The sequence below is a fragment of the Bos grunniens genome, chromosome 28 (assembly GCF_055505025.1).
Source record: "Bos grunniens cultivar Pamir isolate PY7600 chromosome 28, Bosgru_T2T1.0, whole genome shotgun sequence".
Lineage (NCBI taxonomy): Eukaryota > Metazoa > Chordata > Mammalia > Artiodactyla > Bovidae > Bos > Bos grunniens.
The window spans coordinates 44,864,273-44,880,752 of NC_141192.1; the positions used below are offsets into that span (position 1 = coordinate 44,864,273).

General features: G+C 41.3%; 1 protein-coding gene and 1 pseudogene across 1 annotated transcript in view; one reads left to right on the forward strand and one right to left on the reverse strand.

Moving 5' to 3' along the window:
• Positions 1-591: 591 nt before the first annotated feature.
• Positions 592-16,480, forward strand: part of NUP133 (nucleoporin 133) — a 55,845-nt gene continuing 39,956 nt past the window's right edge. Inside the window, exons 1-8 of the mRNA XM_086381671.1 lie at positions 592-1,192; positions 3,215-3,333; positions 7,833-7,936; positions 9,067-9,174; positions 11,206-11,340; positions 12,216-12,386; positions 14,018-14,173; positions 14,485-14,555. Coding sequence (XP_086237797.1) covers positions 1,011-1,192; positions 3,215-3,333; positions 7,833-7,936; positions 9,067-9,174; positions 11,206-11,340; positions 12,216-12,386; positions 14,018-14,173; positions 14,485-14,555 — 1,046 coding nt within the window. The 5' untranslated portion in view covers positions 592-1,010. The remainder of the gene's footprint in view (positions 1,193-3,214; positions 3,334-7,832; positions 7,937-9,066; positions 9,175-11,205; positions 11,341-12,215; positions 12,387-14,017; positions 14,174-14,484; positions 14,556-16,480) is intronic.
• On the reverse strand, positions 4,553-5,373 carry LOC147343292 (sodium/potassium-transporting ATPase subunit beta-3 pseudogene; annotated as a pseudogene).

Below are 16,480 nucleotides of genomic sequence, written 5' to 3' on the forward strand. Positions count from 1 at the left end.
GTCCACTAGGGCTCTCAGACGGAGAAGGCAATGGCACCCCACTCCAGTACTCTTGCCTGGAAAATCCCATGGACAGAGGAGCCTGGTAGGCTGCAGTCCATGGGGTCGCTAAGAGTCGGATACGACTGAGTGACTTCACTTTCACTTTTCACTTTCAAGCATCGGAGAGGGAAATGGCAACCCACTCCAGTGTTCTTGCCTGGAGAATCCCAGGGACGGAGGAGCCTGGTGAGCTGCCGTCTATGGGGTCGCACAGAGTCGGGCACGACTGAAGCGACTTAGCAGCAGCAGCAGGGCTGTCAGAAGCCTATGGTTTTTTATCAGGACCTGCTAGAGATACAGACTTGTTATGTCACTAGCATGAAGGAGAAATGACAAATCTAGGGAACAACATCTATAACACTAAATGTGAAACCAGTGTCAGCTTTTACAGTTTTCCTCCCTTATTTTGGACCAGGGAATGAAGTCTTTTCATTTCCCAAGAGGTTCAAGAAGGACCAGAGTGCCGGGGCTTTGCGTTTCAGCTGCTGGAGGGGCAGCCCCACCCTCCAGACCGGAGAAGAGCCCGTGCTTTTCCAGTTTCACTTCCCTGGAAACTCTGGACTCTATCTCCTCCACTGATCCGCTCCAGGGCCTCTCGCTCAGGTTCCCCCTCAACTTCGAGGGTCCGCAGCTTTCACAACGCCCCACGGCTCGGCGTTCTCCTTTACATCATCAAAGCGCGCCCCATTCCGGTTTCTCCTGCTGGCCCGGCCAAGCCTCGATACTCAGCGCTGCATCTCCATGTCACCACAGCGCACCCTACCTCTCAATTTTTGCTGGGGTCTCGACCGCGCCCTGAGGCTCGCGCAGAGCTTGGACGTCATCACAGCGCACCACACAGCCTGGCGCTGCTCTTTGACGTCTTAATCGCGCGCCCTCCCGCCCATCAGGTGTTCGGTCTCCGCGCTCGGGCTGCGCTTTAGCCCCACGGCTTGAACGTGCCTTGGCTGTTGCCTGTCCTTTGGACCATGTTCCCGGCAGTCTCCTCTCCGCGGACCCCGGGGACCGGAACTCGAAGAGGCCCCCTGGGCGGAGTCGGGCCGGGCTCCACGCCCCGGGCGACCAGCAGGAAGGGTCTGACTCTGGGGTCTTCTCTCAGCTCCCCCGTGCTCTTCTCTCCGGCCGGCCGTCGGAGCTCCCTGAGCTCGCGGTGAGTGGTCATCCTGGGTTGGGTTCGTCGACTCACAGGCTCACGGGCCTCCAGAAGCCACGAAACCAGGGACGGCGAGGGACGCCAGAGTGTTGGGAAAATAGACATCCGTCACCCTTGCACCCTTGAGTGATTATTTCAGCCTCGCTTTGATTAATTCATCAATTGAGTCTTTGCTTCACACACTTTGCATGGATTTACCTTTGTGTAGAGGCAGCAGCAGCAGAGGTGGAGTAAGCTCCGAGAGTTGGTGATAGTCAGGGAAGCCTGGCGTGCTGCAGTCCATGGGGGTGGCAAAGAGTCGGGTACGACTGAGCGACTGAACTGAACTGAGAGATGGACAGGGGCTTCCCAGGTGGCTCAGTGGTAGAGAGTCTGCCTGGTAAGCAGGAGACGCGAGTTCGATCCCTGAGTCAGGAAGATCCCCTGGAGAAGGAAATGGCAACCCACTCCAGTTTTCTTGCCTGGAAAATTCCATGGACCGAGGAGCCTGGGGGGCTGCAGTCCATGGGGTTGCGGAGTCCAGCAGGACTTAGCAACTAAACAGCAACAGAGATGTTGAATTAGAATCTGGTGATTAGAATCAGGTGGTTACCTGCCTTGTTCTTGTTACCCCTGTAATCTAGTGTAGGTCACACATGGTCTCCTCATCTGCGAAATGGCAGTAATGAACCTAATCTGAGCCTGCCAAAGGAGTCAAAATAAAATGCCACGATGCAGATGTAAAGTGATGGTGGCAATGAAAGCCTCAAACCCTGTAGAATCATATTTGCCTAACATACTAACTCCCTGTTAACATCTGCTGATTGATAAAGGGATTTTAGTTACAGAAGTTAACCCTGAAGCTAAATTAATAGGGGAAAGACTTTGCATAAGCAACGAAATAAGAATAGTTGTTGTTACCAAATAAAAGTGTGGCACACCAGTGCACGTCACTTATGAGACCATGCTCTGCATCTCCCCTTTCATAGTTAATCTCGAAGCACATATGTTTCTTGAGTGGTTCCCTTTGAAGTCGTCTATCAAAAATGAATTTGCCTCTGTAAGAAAATGGGAATATTGAGTCTTGAACTCATATTTAAAATTTATGTATAGAAAATTGCAATATTTTAAAGGATAAATGATTTTTAAAGAATACCTTGTATTCCTTGACATTTGTAAAGTGCTCTTCAAATGCTAATCTTGTGATTGTTTTCTACTCCTTTTGACAAAAGTCAGTGAATGAAAGTTACACTTTGTTTTCATCTTTTTATTTTAATTTCTTCTTAACTTTTGGTGATCAACTCAAAGAAAAACCTTTGTTATATTCAGTCAGAAATAATGCTGTCAACCACTCTGTATGTGCACTCATTTAATGATAAGAGAATCCTATGATAAGAGAATAACTTTTGTATTGATATATTTATACTTTTTCTGAATGTTAAGAAGAAGATAAGAAGGAAATATAATCTCTACTGCTGTATCTGTTATTGAAGAAGAGGTAACAGCAGATACTCATGACCCTACTTAATTTCTTGACTTTGATGGTATATCTAGTAAAATCTTATATTTATAGATTTGATGAGAGCTTAAAGATGATGTAACCCAATGTTTGTAAAACTTTTTTGACCATAGAGTATAATAAACTGGACTCTATGTTCTATTTTGTTTTTCAAAAATGTTGAATGAAACCCTCAAAATGACCTATAATTTGAAAAATACTGATTTAGTCCAACCTTCTTATTTCACAATTAAAGAAGCAGAATTATAAAGAGTTTAAGTGACTAGATTATACATCTAATTACTGAAGCATGAGAATCGAAGCCAGATTCTGTTAGTTTTTTTTTTTTTTTTTAATGAAAAATACATGTACACAGTATACAGGAGCCAGTTTTTCACTATTAAAATAGTTTTTCACTATTTCATCTTTATTCTTGTTTATCAAAGATTTTCTCTCCATTGTGAAAATATATACATAACGTTATAATGAATAATGGAAAAATTTTAAGTTATGAGTAAAATAATATGGTCTTATTTCTTTAGAGGAACACCTACGCGAATATTCCCACACCACTCCATAACTGAGTCTGTGAACTATGATGTGAAAACATTTGGATCTTCTCTCCCTGTTAAAGTCATTGAAGCCTTAACATTGACTGAAGGTGGGTGTCATTTTCCATTTGTCTCTATTAACAATTCAAATGAAGCCTAGGTCTGGCATGAAGATAGAAATTTGTGCTTTCTCTGGTCACCTGGTAAAGAATCCATCTGCAATGCGGGAGACCCCAGTTCGATTCCTGAGTTGGGAATATCTGCTGGAGAAGGGATAGGCTACCCACTCCAGTATTCTTGGGCTTCCCTTGTGGCTTTGCTGGTAAAGAATCTCCCTGCAATGCAGCAAACATGGGTTCAATCCCTGGGTTGGAAAGATTCCCTGGAGAAATGAACGGCTGCCCTCTCCAGTATTCTGGCCTGGAGAATTCCATGCACTGTATAGTCTATGGGGTCTCGAAGATTCAGACATGACTGAGGGACTTTCACCTTACTTCACTGGTGTACCTTCACTTCCTTGGGGAGAAATAGTTGACTTATTTGGTTTTTCATTGTGTTTGAGAAATATAACAAATTTGGGAAGCAGAATGAGCTCATTTTAGCACAATCAAAATAAGTATTTATGATTGTACATACTGTGTATGCAAAACTCAGTCCAATTTCAAAAGTTGTTTGAGTATATGAAGTTTAGGTTTTTTAAAAAATCCAAAAACTACTGCCCTACTGCCTCACATTATTGGGTTTAATAATGCATCCTCTATTTTGGATCTGTGTAGTACCCCAGAAGCTGTATGCATAATTTTTTTTTTTTACCTTTCATGCTCACTTTTATTTTCCTTTTTCCTTCTCACATAAGAACTTTTCCACCCACCAATTTTCTTATAGCTGTAAAGTCATTTGATGTTGATCAGGTACCATTTTATCCCCTAAAACTTTGGTGGCATCAAAATATGACAGTTAACCAGTGTTAAATCTATAAAATATTTATATAGCACAGAACTTGAAGCATTAGACACTGGGCAATTAAACCACATAAAAATTGGACAAGACCCTTGTCCTGCGTGTTCAGAATCAGGTGTTCACAGCCCCTATCTGGTGCAGTCCCTATCTGGTGATTTTACATGATTCAAAAGGCAGCAGAGGCAACAGGCAAGTTACTTTGAAGGACATGGAATACTATGATCCGGAAGAACGTTATGTTGTTACTCCAGTGTCATGTACCGCTCCACCTTTCTCCAAAGGTGGTCTCGATAATTCTGAAATGGCAGGTCTGGCTGATACAGGATAAAGACGACAACACAACACTTACCCTGTGGAGATATCCTCCTACTATGCATGTATGGTGATCTTGAATGCAACTCGTCTTGAAATCTTGTTTTTAGGTTTTTAGGTTGGGTGATCCATCAGTCTTGCACACAACTGTTAACTTCTTTTATGTCATCCTTATTGCCAAAGATAGCTCACCTAGTGGCTGTAGATAGCTCCCATCCAGTTTTTTCCTGTAACATGAAAAATATTTTAAATCTATCTTTCCCCTGGGAAGATAAGTTGGTAGAACTGCTGGGCTTTCATTCTTTGCAATACAGTCTGTCCTTGGTTCTCATTGAGGCTTTAATCCAATCATTCTGTTCATTTTCACAAGAATACAAAGGTTTCCTGTGTTGTAGCCAAGCTTGGCATCATCCACACCTCTGCATGCTTCAAGGAAGGCAAGAGGAAACTGACATGCAGTATAATCTGGACCTTTCTGCTCAGAAGAGTTTCCATTGTTATATTCTGTGAGATTCTGTTCTTCTAAGCCATATGGCTTTAGAAATTTCTTAAGCTCATCAGTGTACCTTCTATAGGACTCTGGATTAGACATGCCAAATGAAAAATCCAATACCATGACTAGTTTTGGAAAAACCATTTAAGTCCTGAACTTGGAATCTGGTCATGATATTTTGGAATCTCATTGTTCAGAGCGAAGTATAGCCCACATTGTGCATGAAAAGAGTGCGGCCAGGCTCCCATAAAAGAGGAGGTGGAAGAGCAAGATCAAACCCCAGGTCTTAGCAGTGCACCCCAGGAACTCTCATGGTCAGGTTTTAGATGAAGAGCTTCCACTTGGCCAGGCTCTGTTTGAAGGACTTCTTGTCTTTCTTTGTCATGGTGTGTGCTGACCGCACGGGGAGTGGTGGCACGGTGGTAGAAGAGGCGAGAAGGGCAGAGGCTTGTCCTGGTTTGAGCAGCAGCAGAAGGCAGTATGTCCAAGGGACCCTCCTCGCTGTGGTGAGCACTCAAGCCGACTGCTCTGCACCATGCCAGGCTGGGCTGCTGCTCTGGCCAAATTCGTGTTATCAGTTTTGTGCACCATTAGAAGATTCTTCTGGCAGGAAATCAATATTTTTATTTATTTTTAAATATTTGTTCATTTTTGGCTGTGCTGGGTCTTCATTGCTGCTCCCAGGCTTGCTTTAGCAGCGAGCAGAGGCTACTCTCTAGTTGAAGTGCATGGGCTTCTCATTGCAGTGGCCTCTCTCATTGCACAGCACAAGCTCTAGGGCACGCTAGCTTCAGTAGTTGTGGGGTATGGGCTCCAGAGTGCAGCCAAAGAGGTGACCCATGGGCTCAGTTACCCTGCAGCCTGTGGGATCTTCCAGAACCAGGGGTGGAACCTGTGTCCTTGCATTGCAAGGCGGTTTCTTAACCAGTGGACCACCAGGGACACCCGACTGGTAGAGAATTAGAGTGGAAGTGTGGAAGATGTGGTCAGCACGAGCTTGAGAAAGGTGCTCTTAAGGCTGAGAAGTTGGGGTGACTCTAAGAGCAAAGTTCAGAGCATCCTTTGATTTCCTGGAACAGTGTTTTTCAAACTGCAGGTAGTGACTGAAATCACTTTAGTGGCTCATGACCAACATTTTCTTAAAAAATGAAGTAAAGTAGATTGCACAATGTCAGAGTGTATCTCATTTTGTTTTATTTAAATTGTGTATGACTACATCGTGCTGTGAAATGTATTTCATACTTGGAATGACAGTCAAAACAGTTTAAAGTACTCCATTCCATAAAAGGGAACATTTCTTATCAACTTGAACTAGCACATCTTACCAATAAGTTCATGGGAGCTTCAGGTACAATTATTTTCAGACGGCTGAACTTCTAACCTCTGTCATGCATTGTTCCTGGTTTAAATATATATTTTCTTTTCCCTTCTAAAAATTTAAGCTTAAATTGCATTTAAGCCTTTGTCACACTCCTGGTTCATGCCATCAGATCATGTTAATAACAAATAGTACACAGGCTCAGAGGAGAGAGTTTCTAGAAATCAGGATGTGAAAACTGAAGACTATGTAAACTTGAGAAGATCTCATCCTCACATGGAAATTTCCAAGCCCTAGTCAGTTGGTGTACTGAGTCAAGGTCCTCAAGTGTTCACCAGTGGAGGATTTGGAGCTGCCACGGTGCTTTTAGGGAAAGAAAACACCAATCAGGTATTCCATTTCAGCAAAAAGGCCACACTCAACCTAGGTATGATTTGATATTTATATTTTAGCTTGTGCCTTATTGGTGCCTTTTATTTTGCCCCTCTGTCCTGTCTTCAAATGAAGAGCAAAGCTCATATTGATTAAATTTCTAGGACTGTTAATGCATTTACACAGGTTTAGCACCAAAACTTACAGCAGCAATAGAATAGTCTTCCCTTAGCCACAGGCAGAAGTTCCAAGACCCCCAGGGGTTGCCTGAAAGAGAATAGCACTGAACCCTGTATATACTGTTTTTCCTATACATACATGCCTATGGTTAAGTTTAGTGTATCAATTAGGCACAGTAAGAGAATATCCACATTGCCACATCACTTCTCTGTGCTTTGTGGCCACGTTTTAGTAAAACAAAGTTACTTGAACACAAGGGCTGCAGCACTAAGACGGTGACTCTGATAACTTAGACTGCTGCTGAGTGGCTCATGGCTGGGTGGCGGGCACAGCGTCCATACACTGGACAGAGGAGTGAGTCACGTCCCCGTCAGGACAGCGGGACACTGCCAGATTTCGTCACAAACTTAAAAGTGTTATTTCTAGAATTTTCTATTTAATATCTCAGGCCCCAGTTGACTGCAAATAACTGAAACAACAGGTGAAACCGAGGAAATCTAACCCCTTTAGGTTAGCATGTAATAAAGTAATCTATCATACATTCAAAGAGCTCTTATTTTGAAAATCTTGTTCTTTTGCAGGAACATGATTTTTCCTTGAAATGTTTTATGTATTTAATGAGGGGTTTATTATTTGTGTTGCTTTATCAAAATAAAATCATGAATTTTACTAAATATTATAAAAAGTGAGATAAATTTGTAACAAAAAATAAGAAATATTAAACCTAAGACCAGAACATAGTTTTTACCTTTCAATATAGTTATGAGTGGTTGTCAAAGTTAAATGGATCTCTTATTTTGGATATTAATAACTCTTGAATTATTTAAGAGTATTTTTGTTGTGAGTTAATCTTGTGTGTGTGGTGGTTACTTTTTTGGGTGAAGAGTATGGCAGTAAGGAAGATTTTGGTGTGAGAAATTTTCGCAGTTTTAATTCATACTGTAAGATTAATTACGTACCTTGTTTTTTTTTAGTTGATGATCAGCTGACTGTTCACATAGATGAAGGTGGATGGGCTTGTCTGGTCTGCAAAGAGAAACTCATTATTTGGAAGATTGCTTTGTCACCTATCACTAAGGTAATGATTCTTTAAAGAGGTGGAGGGGGAGAGAGGAGAAAATTCCTAATTGGCTCTGAATTTTTACCCTAACTTTTTAGAGTTGTTGGAAATCTGTAATTTGAATCGACTCAAGCATTATAGATTTGCATTTTTATAGTAATATGAAATACCAAGCATGCATACACTTTTGTGTATTGGGAAAAAAGTTTCTCTCCTTATCATGATTTTAAACAAGATATATTTTATTTACATTTAATAAAGTTAAAGACATTGACATTTTTAATGAATGTCATGCTAGTCACTCTGTGCAGTGAAGTCTAAGACTAAATGCCATCCACATAAACTAATGAACTGAGTTTTGAAGAGGATGGGAATGTGTTGCACTGAATCTACTGAATCATGTGTAAGAAAATAGGAAAGAATTATACCAATTTTTAGAATGCTAACTGAACTCTTCATTGTCAGCTTTTCACACGGGGGCTTTCATTTGTGTGTTCACTGCTGTGCTCTCGGCAGCCTCTTTCTGTGCACTCCAGATCAGGCATACTCTCTTGCAATACTCATGCTCGCTGGGCCTTTGTTCCACTGGGACTCAGGCTCCACCTCACCTAAACTCTTCGCGTGTACTGGTCTCTGTACACCTGCTGTCTGGAAAACCACGTCTGTAGTTAGGGGCGTAGGTGAAGGAGAGGTCCTGCAGTGGCGTCCTGAGTTAGCAGAGGAAGCCTGGTACTGGCCGAGTCTCGGAAATATTTTCTAGGCGACTTTGAATACTTACTCTAGTCATGCCAATTTTAAATGTCAACTCAACAAATCAAGATTAGACTGGGAAAATTCCATAGGAATTCCACACAGTTCTTTCAACAATGGACTTTTTTTTCGTCTGGGAAGAGATTGGAGTAGTTTCTGTTAAGGGTCTGGTCTAGCTGTTAAGTTTTCCTGATTCTGTATCTCTTAAAATATTTTGTTTTAAAATTAGTGAAAATGACGATGGAAGCCTGATCAAAAAGGTGTGAGAAGAAAGTATTTCTAGAATAGTATTTCTAGCAGTGAATTAGAATCTAAAGTATGCAGAGAAAGTGAAGTCAGGTGCATGGTCAAAAATTGGATTTGAAATGAAAAATTTTTTGTTTGGATTTGTTTTATAGTTATCTGTTTGCAAAGAACTTCAGCTGCCACCTAGTGATTTCCACTGGAGTGCTGACTTGGTGGCTCTCTCTTACTCTGCTACCTCAGGCGAAGCACATTCTACTCAGGTGGGTGACTTAAACGCTTACTGAAGTACATTTTTTTAAGATAAGGGAGTTGTAAAGTTGGGGAGATCACCCAGTTGGGTTTTGAAACATAGCTGTAAAGCTGCAGAAATCAAGACAGAATGGTTGTGACAGAGGTAGACACACGGGGCACTGGAACAGAACGGTGTAGACATACAGACCCACGCAGAGACGGTGCACTGGTCTTTGACAGGGGTGCAGAAGAAATTCAGTGACGTGGGGATGGTCTTCTCATTAAAGGGTGTTGGAACCATCGACCATCTTTAGGAAGAAGAAAAAATTCTTCCTGAACCTCATGGACTTCCCTGGTGGCTCAGACGGTAAAGCGTCTGCCTACAATGCAGGAGACCTGGGTTCGATCCCTGGGTCAGGATGATCCCCTGGAGAAGGAAATGGCAACCCACTCCAGTTCTCTTGCCTGGAAAATCCCATGGACGGAGGAGCCTGGTAGGCTACAGTCCATGGGGTCACAAAGAGTCGGACACGACTGAGCGACTTCACTTCACTTCAAACCTCATGGAAAGATGAACCCCAAATGGATCATAGGTCTAAATGTAAATTGTAAAACTAAAAACTTTTAGAAGAAAACAGGAAAAAAATCATCATGACGTGGGGTTAGTTGAAGAGTTCTTAGAAATGACCAAAAATGTGACTCATAAAAGAAGAAAAATCAATAAATTGGACTTAATCAAAATTTAAAACTTGGCTCTGCCAAAGACCCTGAGAAGAAAATGGAGAGAGAGCTACAGATTGGTAGGAAATACTATAAATCAAACATCCAATAAAGGACTTGTACCCAGAACATAAAATGAATTCTCAAAACTTAGTAAGAAAACAAACAACCCAATTTAAAAAGTAAGGCATAGGACTTGAACACTTTACCAAAGAGAATATAAGGATGTCAAATAGGGGAATGCAGATAAAACAAGTGAGATACCAGTTCACTCTTACTACAGTGGCTGAAATTAAAAGCACTGACACTGCCACCTGCTGGTGAGGATGTGGAGCAACTGGAGCCTCATACGTTGCTGATAGGCATGCAGAATGGTGCAGCCACTGATCTTCACTTTCTTAGAAAGTTAAAGTGCCCTTGCCATATGAACCAACAATTCCATTCCTGGCTGTTTATTTTAGAGAAATTAAAGCTTATGTTCACACACACACACACACAAAACAATAGACTAATGTTATAGCACCTTTATTTGTGATAGCCAAAGGTGGAAACAATCTGAATATCCTTTAGCAAGTGAATGGGTAAATAAACTGATTCTTTCATAGGATGAGATACTGCTCAGCAGTAAAAAGACATGAGCTATTAATCCATGAAACAACATGGGCGAATCTCAAAGGCATTGTGCTAAATGAGATAAACCGTTGTCAAAAGGTTCTATTCTATATGATTTCGTTTGTTTGGCATTCTCAGAAAGACAGAACTATAATAATGGAAATGGGGATTGCCAGGGGTGAGGGTAGGGGAGGGTGTGACCAAAGGGAAAGTGTTACGGAGCTTTGGTGCTGATGGACTCTCCTGTATCCTGTTTGTGGTGGGACTTACAGGAGTCTAAAAGTGAAAGTTTTAGTTACTTAGTCATGTCTGACTCTTTGCGACCCCATGGACTGTAGCCACCAGGCTCCTCTGTCCATGGAATTCTCCAAGCAAGAATACTGCAGTGGGTTGCCATTCCCTTCTCCAGAGGATCTTCCCAACCCAGGGATTGAACTTGGGTCTCTCACACTGCAGGTAGATCCTTTACCATCTGACCCACCATGTGTTTTAAAATTCATAGGACTGTAAAAAGTGAAACATTTTGTATGATCTGAAGAGAAACCAGGGTATAAAAATTCATAGAATTATAAAACAGGAGAAAATGTCAATTTTACTGTATGATAATTTTTTCCCCTGATTTCTGTTCATTAGTAGTGCATTGCCCTGATTTCTTTATGTCAGTGTCGTCAGACTACCGCTTTGGGCTCCTTATCTTGTGTTTGCTGAGTGTTATGATCTTGTTTCAGGCTGTTACTGTCATGGTTGCCACCAGAGAAGGATCCATCCGCTATTGGCCAAGCCTTGCGAGTGAAGACACCTACACAGAGACGTTCATAGATCTGGGAGGTGATAAGACCTACAGTTTCCTAACAGCAGTACAGGTATACGATGGATATTCTTTTATATTTATTGGGAAACTGTCATTTGGCTTGGAAATCAGGTTTGGATGACTAAAAATTTGTGATTTTGAGCAGATCATATAGGTAGGGGTGGGAGGAGATCAAAAAAGAGGCAAGGAAAGAATGGCACCCCACTCCAGTACTCTTGGCTGGAGAATCCCATGGATGGAGGACCCTGGTGGGCTGCAGTCCATGGGGTCTCTAAGAGTCGGACACGACTGAGCGACTTCACTTTCACTTCTCACTTTCATGCATTGGAGAAGGAAATGGCAACCCACTCCAGTGTTTTTGCCTGGAGAATCCCAGGGACGGGGGAGCCTGGTGGGCTACCGTCTATGGGGTCTCACAGAGTCGGACACAACTGAAGCGACTTAGCAGCAGCAGCAGCAGCAGGATTTGAGCACTTAAACCGAGGGAAGCCCTTCTTGTAGGACTCTGACCTATCAGTGGAGCATAGTAGCCAGTGGTATTCGTTTCTGTCAGAACCATCTTTAGAGAGTGATTCAGAAACTCTTAGGGGAAGAATGGTTTGCTAATACATATTCTGCTGGTTTACCAAAGAAGTAAAATCTGATTCTTGATTTGTTGAACCTACATAATGTGAACCTATAACTTAAAAATCAGAATTTACAAAAAAATGCAATTAAAAAAATGGCTATGAAGTTTTTCTGTGCAGTATTAAGTGAATGGATCCATAAATAAATGATTTTTTTAGAATAGCACTGTTCTTTTTTTATTCTTTTAGATTTATGTGGAGGTTCCAATGATTTCCCTCAAAGCATATCAAAGTGATTTGTGTTCATTTTCTTTTCTTAGTCTTAAATGCTTAACTGAACTAATTTCACATTTGTTCACAGGGAGGAAGTTTTATTTTATCCTCATCGGGGGGCCAACTAATCCGCCTGATACCTGAAAGTATAGGAAAAATTCATCAGCATATCCTGCCTCAAGGACAAGGCGTGCTTTCAGGAATTGGTCGGAAGGTTTCTTCTCTTCTGGGAATTTTATCTCCTAGTAGTGATCTCATTGTAAGTTGATAAAATAACCTTGTTTTACTAGCTTGTTTCTTAGTGAAATCAGTAAGTTGGCAGTCTCCTATGAAGTTAGCGTTGCCACTGTATGAGCAGTGGTGTCCGTGAGATGAAAACTTTGATCTTTCAGTGAAGCATTCTTATTATGATGATTAGATGAGTTCATACTGACCCTCTTGCATCCTCTGTAACATTAATTATTCTTAAGTTTTATAGATTATCTCATAAGTTCATTTTTTGAATTAAAACTATGATGTAAAGTTATGCATGTGTTTAAGGATTAGTTTTGCTTTCTAGACGTAACCAAAAGTGTGTTTCCACCCCCGAGCCTCCAGCTGTGTGTATGGATGATGTCTGCTGGGCTCTGCCTCAGACTCTGGAGTAGTGAGTGATGATGCTGGGAACTAACATGTGGGGGCATCTGCTCTGCCAGGTGCCCTGTGTGTGTGATCTCCTGTAATTATTGTGATCTGTAATGTATAGAGCTTCATGTCGCATTTGTGTTAAATAATTGAGGAAATGGCCTCAGTGAGGCTACCAAAATTGCCCAAAGTTCAAAGCTGCTCAGCGACAGATGCATGCCCACACATCTGTGTGAACTAAGAGCACATTCCCCTGACCCCAGCTTTTTTTAAACATTTTATTTTATAGGAGTATAGCTGAGTAACAGTGCTATGGCAATTTCAGGTGGACAGTAAAGGGACTCAGCCATACGTACACATGTATCCGTTCTCCCGTAGACTCCCCCTGCAACCAGGCTGCCACGTCACACTGAGCAGAGTTCCCTGTGCTATGCAGCAGGTCCCTTTGCATTAGCCCTGTTAAATACTGTGGTACCACATCCTTTATTAAACTGTGCTTTTCCCTCTGATTTCAGATTGCTATCATTATCTGCTTCTTTAAATGGTCTTTGAACCTAAGCCTTAACATATCTAGAAAAAAATTGCTCATGTTCTCTTCTCTCCTATTGACTTACAAAACTCATTTTTCTTTTGACCTATTTCTAATGGCACTGTCACCTTTTTTCAGAGACCCAGGTATGAAATCCTGGTGGGGAGGGGGGGCGGTGGGTGGTGTGTGTGTGTGTGGAGGCAATTAGGGTTTTAGTTCAGCAGTCATGTATACGCAGTTTCTAAGTTGGGGTAGATGTGTTCTTCAGAAGCAAGGAAAATGAAGTGATATAACCATGTGGAACTACACACACCCCTCCAGATTCCTTCTCCTGTAACACAGCTCTCGTGCTCACAAGCTATGGATATTATCTCCTTAGCTTACTTGGTTTACAAACTGACATTCAAGACTGTGCTGTGTGTGAACCTTAGTTTTGCTTCTTTCCTAGCTATAATCCACATTCCAGTTTAGCAGGACTGTGTTTTGTTCTTTAAAGAGTCTCTGACTTTCCTGCCTCCCTACTCTCCCAGGCTCTTCCTGGGCCTTTTGCCTGTGAAAATCCTCCTTACTCTCAAGGTCTATTTCAGAATCACTTCTTCCCTTGAATCCTAAATGGAGAATTCTGCTAGGATTACTAATCAAATAGCTATAAAATATACAATTTTTTAATTTCAGGAAAATCATCATTGACATTAGAATTTAATAATCTATAAACTTTTTTTCTCCTCTCCATACAGCTTTCAAGTGTCCTTTGGGATAGAGAGCGAGCGAGCTTTTATAGCCTGACAAGTTCAAACATCAGTAAATGGGAATTAGATGATTCTTCAGAAAAACAAGCACACAGTTGGGATATAAATAGAGTCCTGAAGGAAAACATTATTGATGCTATCTGGGTAAGGAACAGTAGCATTCATCTCTGTCATTTTTATTTATATAAGATTGCTAGTTCCTTTAGTTGTATTTATTAGAACACATTTCAGTGTAATACACCAAGTTTTAGTCATCAGATAAGCTGAGATGGAGTATTCAATCTTTAGAAGTATTGGGACTCACTGGTTTACTTAATTTTTAAAATGCATACATTACTCATTCAATAAGTTTGACTTACTGTGGATGAGGCAGTTTCGTAGGTGCTGGGGATATAAAGGTGAAAAGAAATGATTCTTATACTGAAGGAGCTTACATTGTTGATATTTTCATGTAGGGATCTGAAAGTAACTATGAAGCTATTAAAGAAGGGGTCAACATTCGATATTTGGATTTGAAGCAAAACTGGTAAGCAATTCATTTGTCATGCAGAACATAGGTAGTCGTTTGGAAAAACAGATTGGTGTTTGTTATAGAATAATAAGCACCCTTGCTATCTCTTCTTCTGATGTGTCTAACCCTAATCTTATATTATTCCGCCTTATTGAATCACTTTGTCTGGCAGTGCTAATTCATTTCACAAGTGTCGGCAGTTTTCGGCCTTCCACTGAGTGTCCCATTAGCTGTCTGCCCTTGTTAGGGATCATCTGTTCTGCTCGCATAGCTGGAGCTTCTGAGAGCTGCCTGCCCCGCTGCTGGGTGTGTTCCATGCTGTCGTCTTTGCTGACTCAGTGGAGATTCTGGGGGCTCTTCTCCAGTCCTTTTTTTGTTGCTGAAGGAGCTTTAGCCTGAGTTTGTGGCTGTATTGAATAAAGGAAGGATGGATGAGGTTTTGTCCTGGAGGTACAAGTTAGAACTCAGTCATTGTTTATGACTGAGTCACTCAGAGTGAATTTCCTCTTAGAACCAATGCTCTTAGTGGTGCTTAAGATCTCAAGTTAGTCTGATAAAGCTACTTAATCCCATGTTATTGTTTAGCTTTAATATTATGGTCATATAGAACTGAAAAGCCATTTATAATACAGCTTTTGTGATATCGTTTATAATGAATGCCAACATATGATTTGTAATTCTTTAAAACACAGCTTACTGGAAGTTAGGATAATTTTTTTTTTTTAAGGATAATTTTTATGTGTTTTAGAGTAATTTAGTGGAACAAATTCTACTTGTTTCTTGGCTTACAGTTCTGCTGTTTAATTTTTCTGTCGTGGGCTGTTGAGACTTGTCAGGATCCTTCTTTGTAATTTCTGAAAAACTTCTATGTAAACTATCAAAGAAGTAAAAATAATGTGTATGCTTAATTTCCAGAAATATTTTAATTAAATACAGTTTATCTTGTTTTAATTTATCTTTACTGGACCTCCATCATAAGTTTAGAACTGGTGCCGGGATGCAGCCAACTGTGGGGAAGAGGATGTGGACATTTTTTCACATGTAATTTTCGGAATGGAGACATAGGTTGAGCACAGAGAAGCATGCATAGGACTTGCTGTGCTGAGGCAGACACAGAATGCTGTCGTGCCAGCATGACTTGATTCTTGTGGGGCATGTGAGATGCAGTTCTCATTCGCCTTCTTGGCCCCCTGCCACCATTGCTCCCAATGATCCAGTCATCACTCTCTGTGTCCTCAAGTTCCACTGACCCTTGTAGACTGTTCCACGTCTGGATAGGTGTCTTCTGTTTAAGAAGCATGTGTCTCCCTCATGCTTGTTGCTCTTCCTTGATCAATTGTTGAAATTTTTACTGATTTGCAAATTAATTATCTTTCTATCATCTTTACTACCCAAAATAGCTTCATGTTATTTTAGTCATGAAGTTTTTTTTTTGATAGAGATGTCAAATGAAGCTGATCTAAGCACCACTTCCTGAGGAATTCTTTATTAGCTATGTCTCTGGGCCTCATTGGCACCTCTTACCGCACAGCAATCCAGTCTGTGGAGTAACTTCAGTTGACTCACAACAGCATGGCCATCTCTACCTCCCTACCTAGTGCAGAGGAGGGCTCTCAGGACTGAGTTCTCTGTGGCTTTGCTCACTGCCCTCTTAGCTGTCATCCGTGAGCTGTTTAGGTCACTGCCAGTATGTTCCAATTTGGACCAGTGTCCTTGAAGTTTTCGAGGAAATTCAGGTAGAAATGGTAAGAGTTGGGGAGCTGGGAAAAGGAAACAGTGGAGAAGGAAAATGAGAGCTGTATCAGGACTGCTTGATATGAAGTGCATGTCATCTATTCAGTAGCTTGCTTTATTATTTTTAGTTGTCGGTAGAGAGTGCTTGCCATCCTGTTAATATTTCTGAAACTTGAATGAAAGTTGTTAAAAATGCTACTAAATAT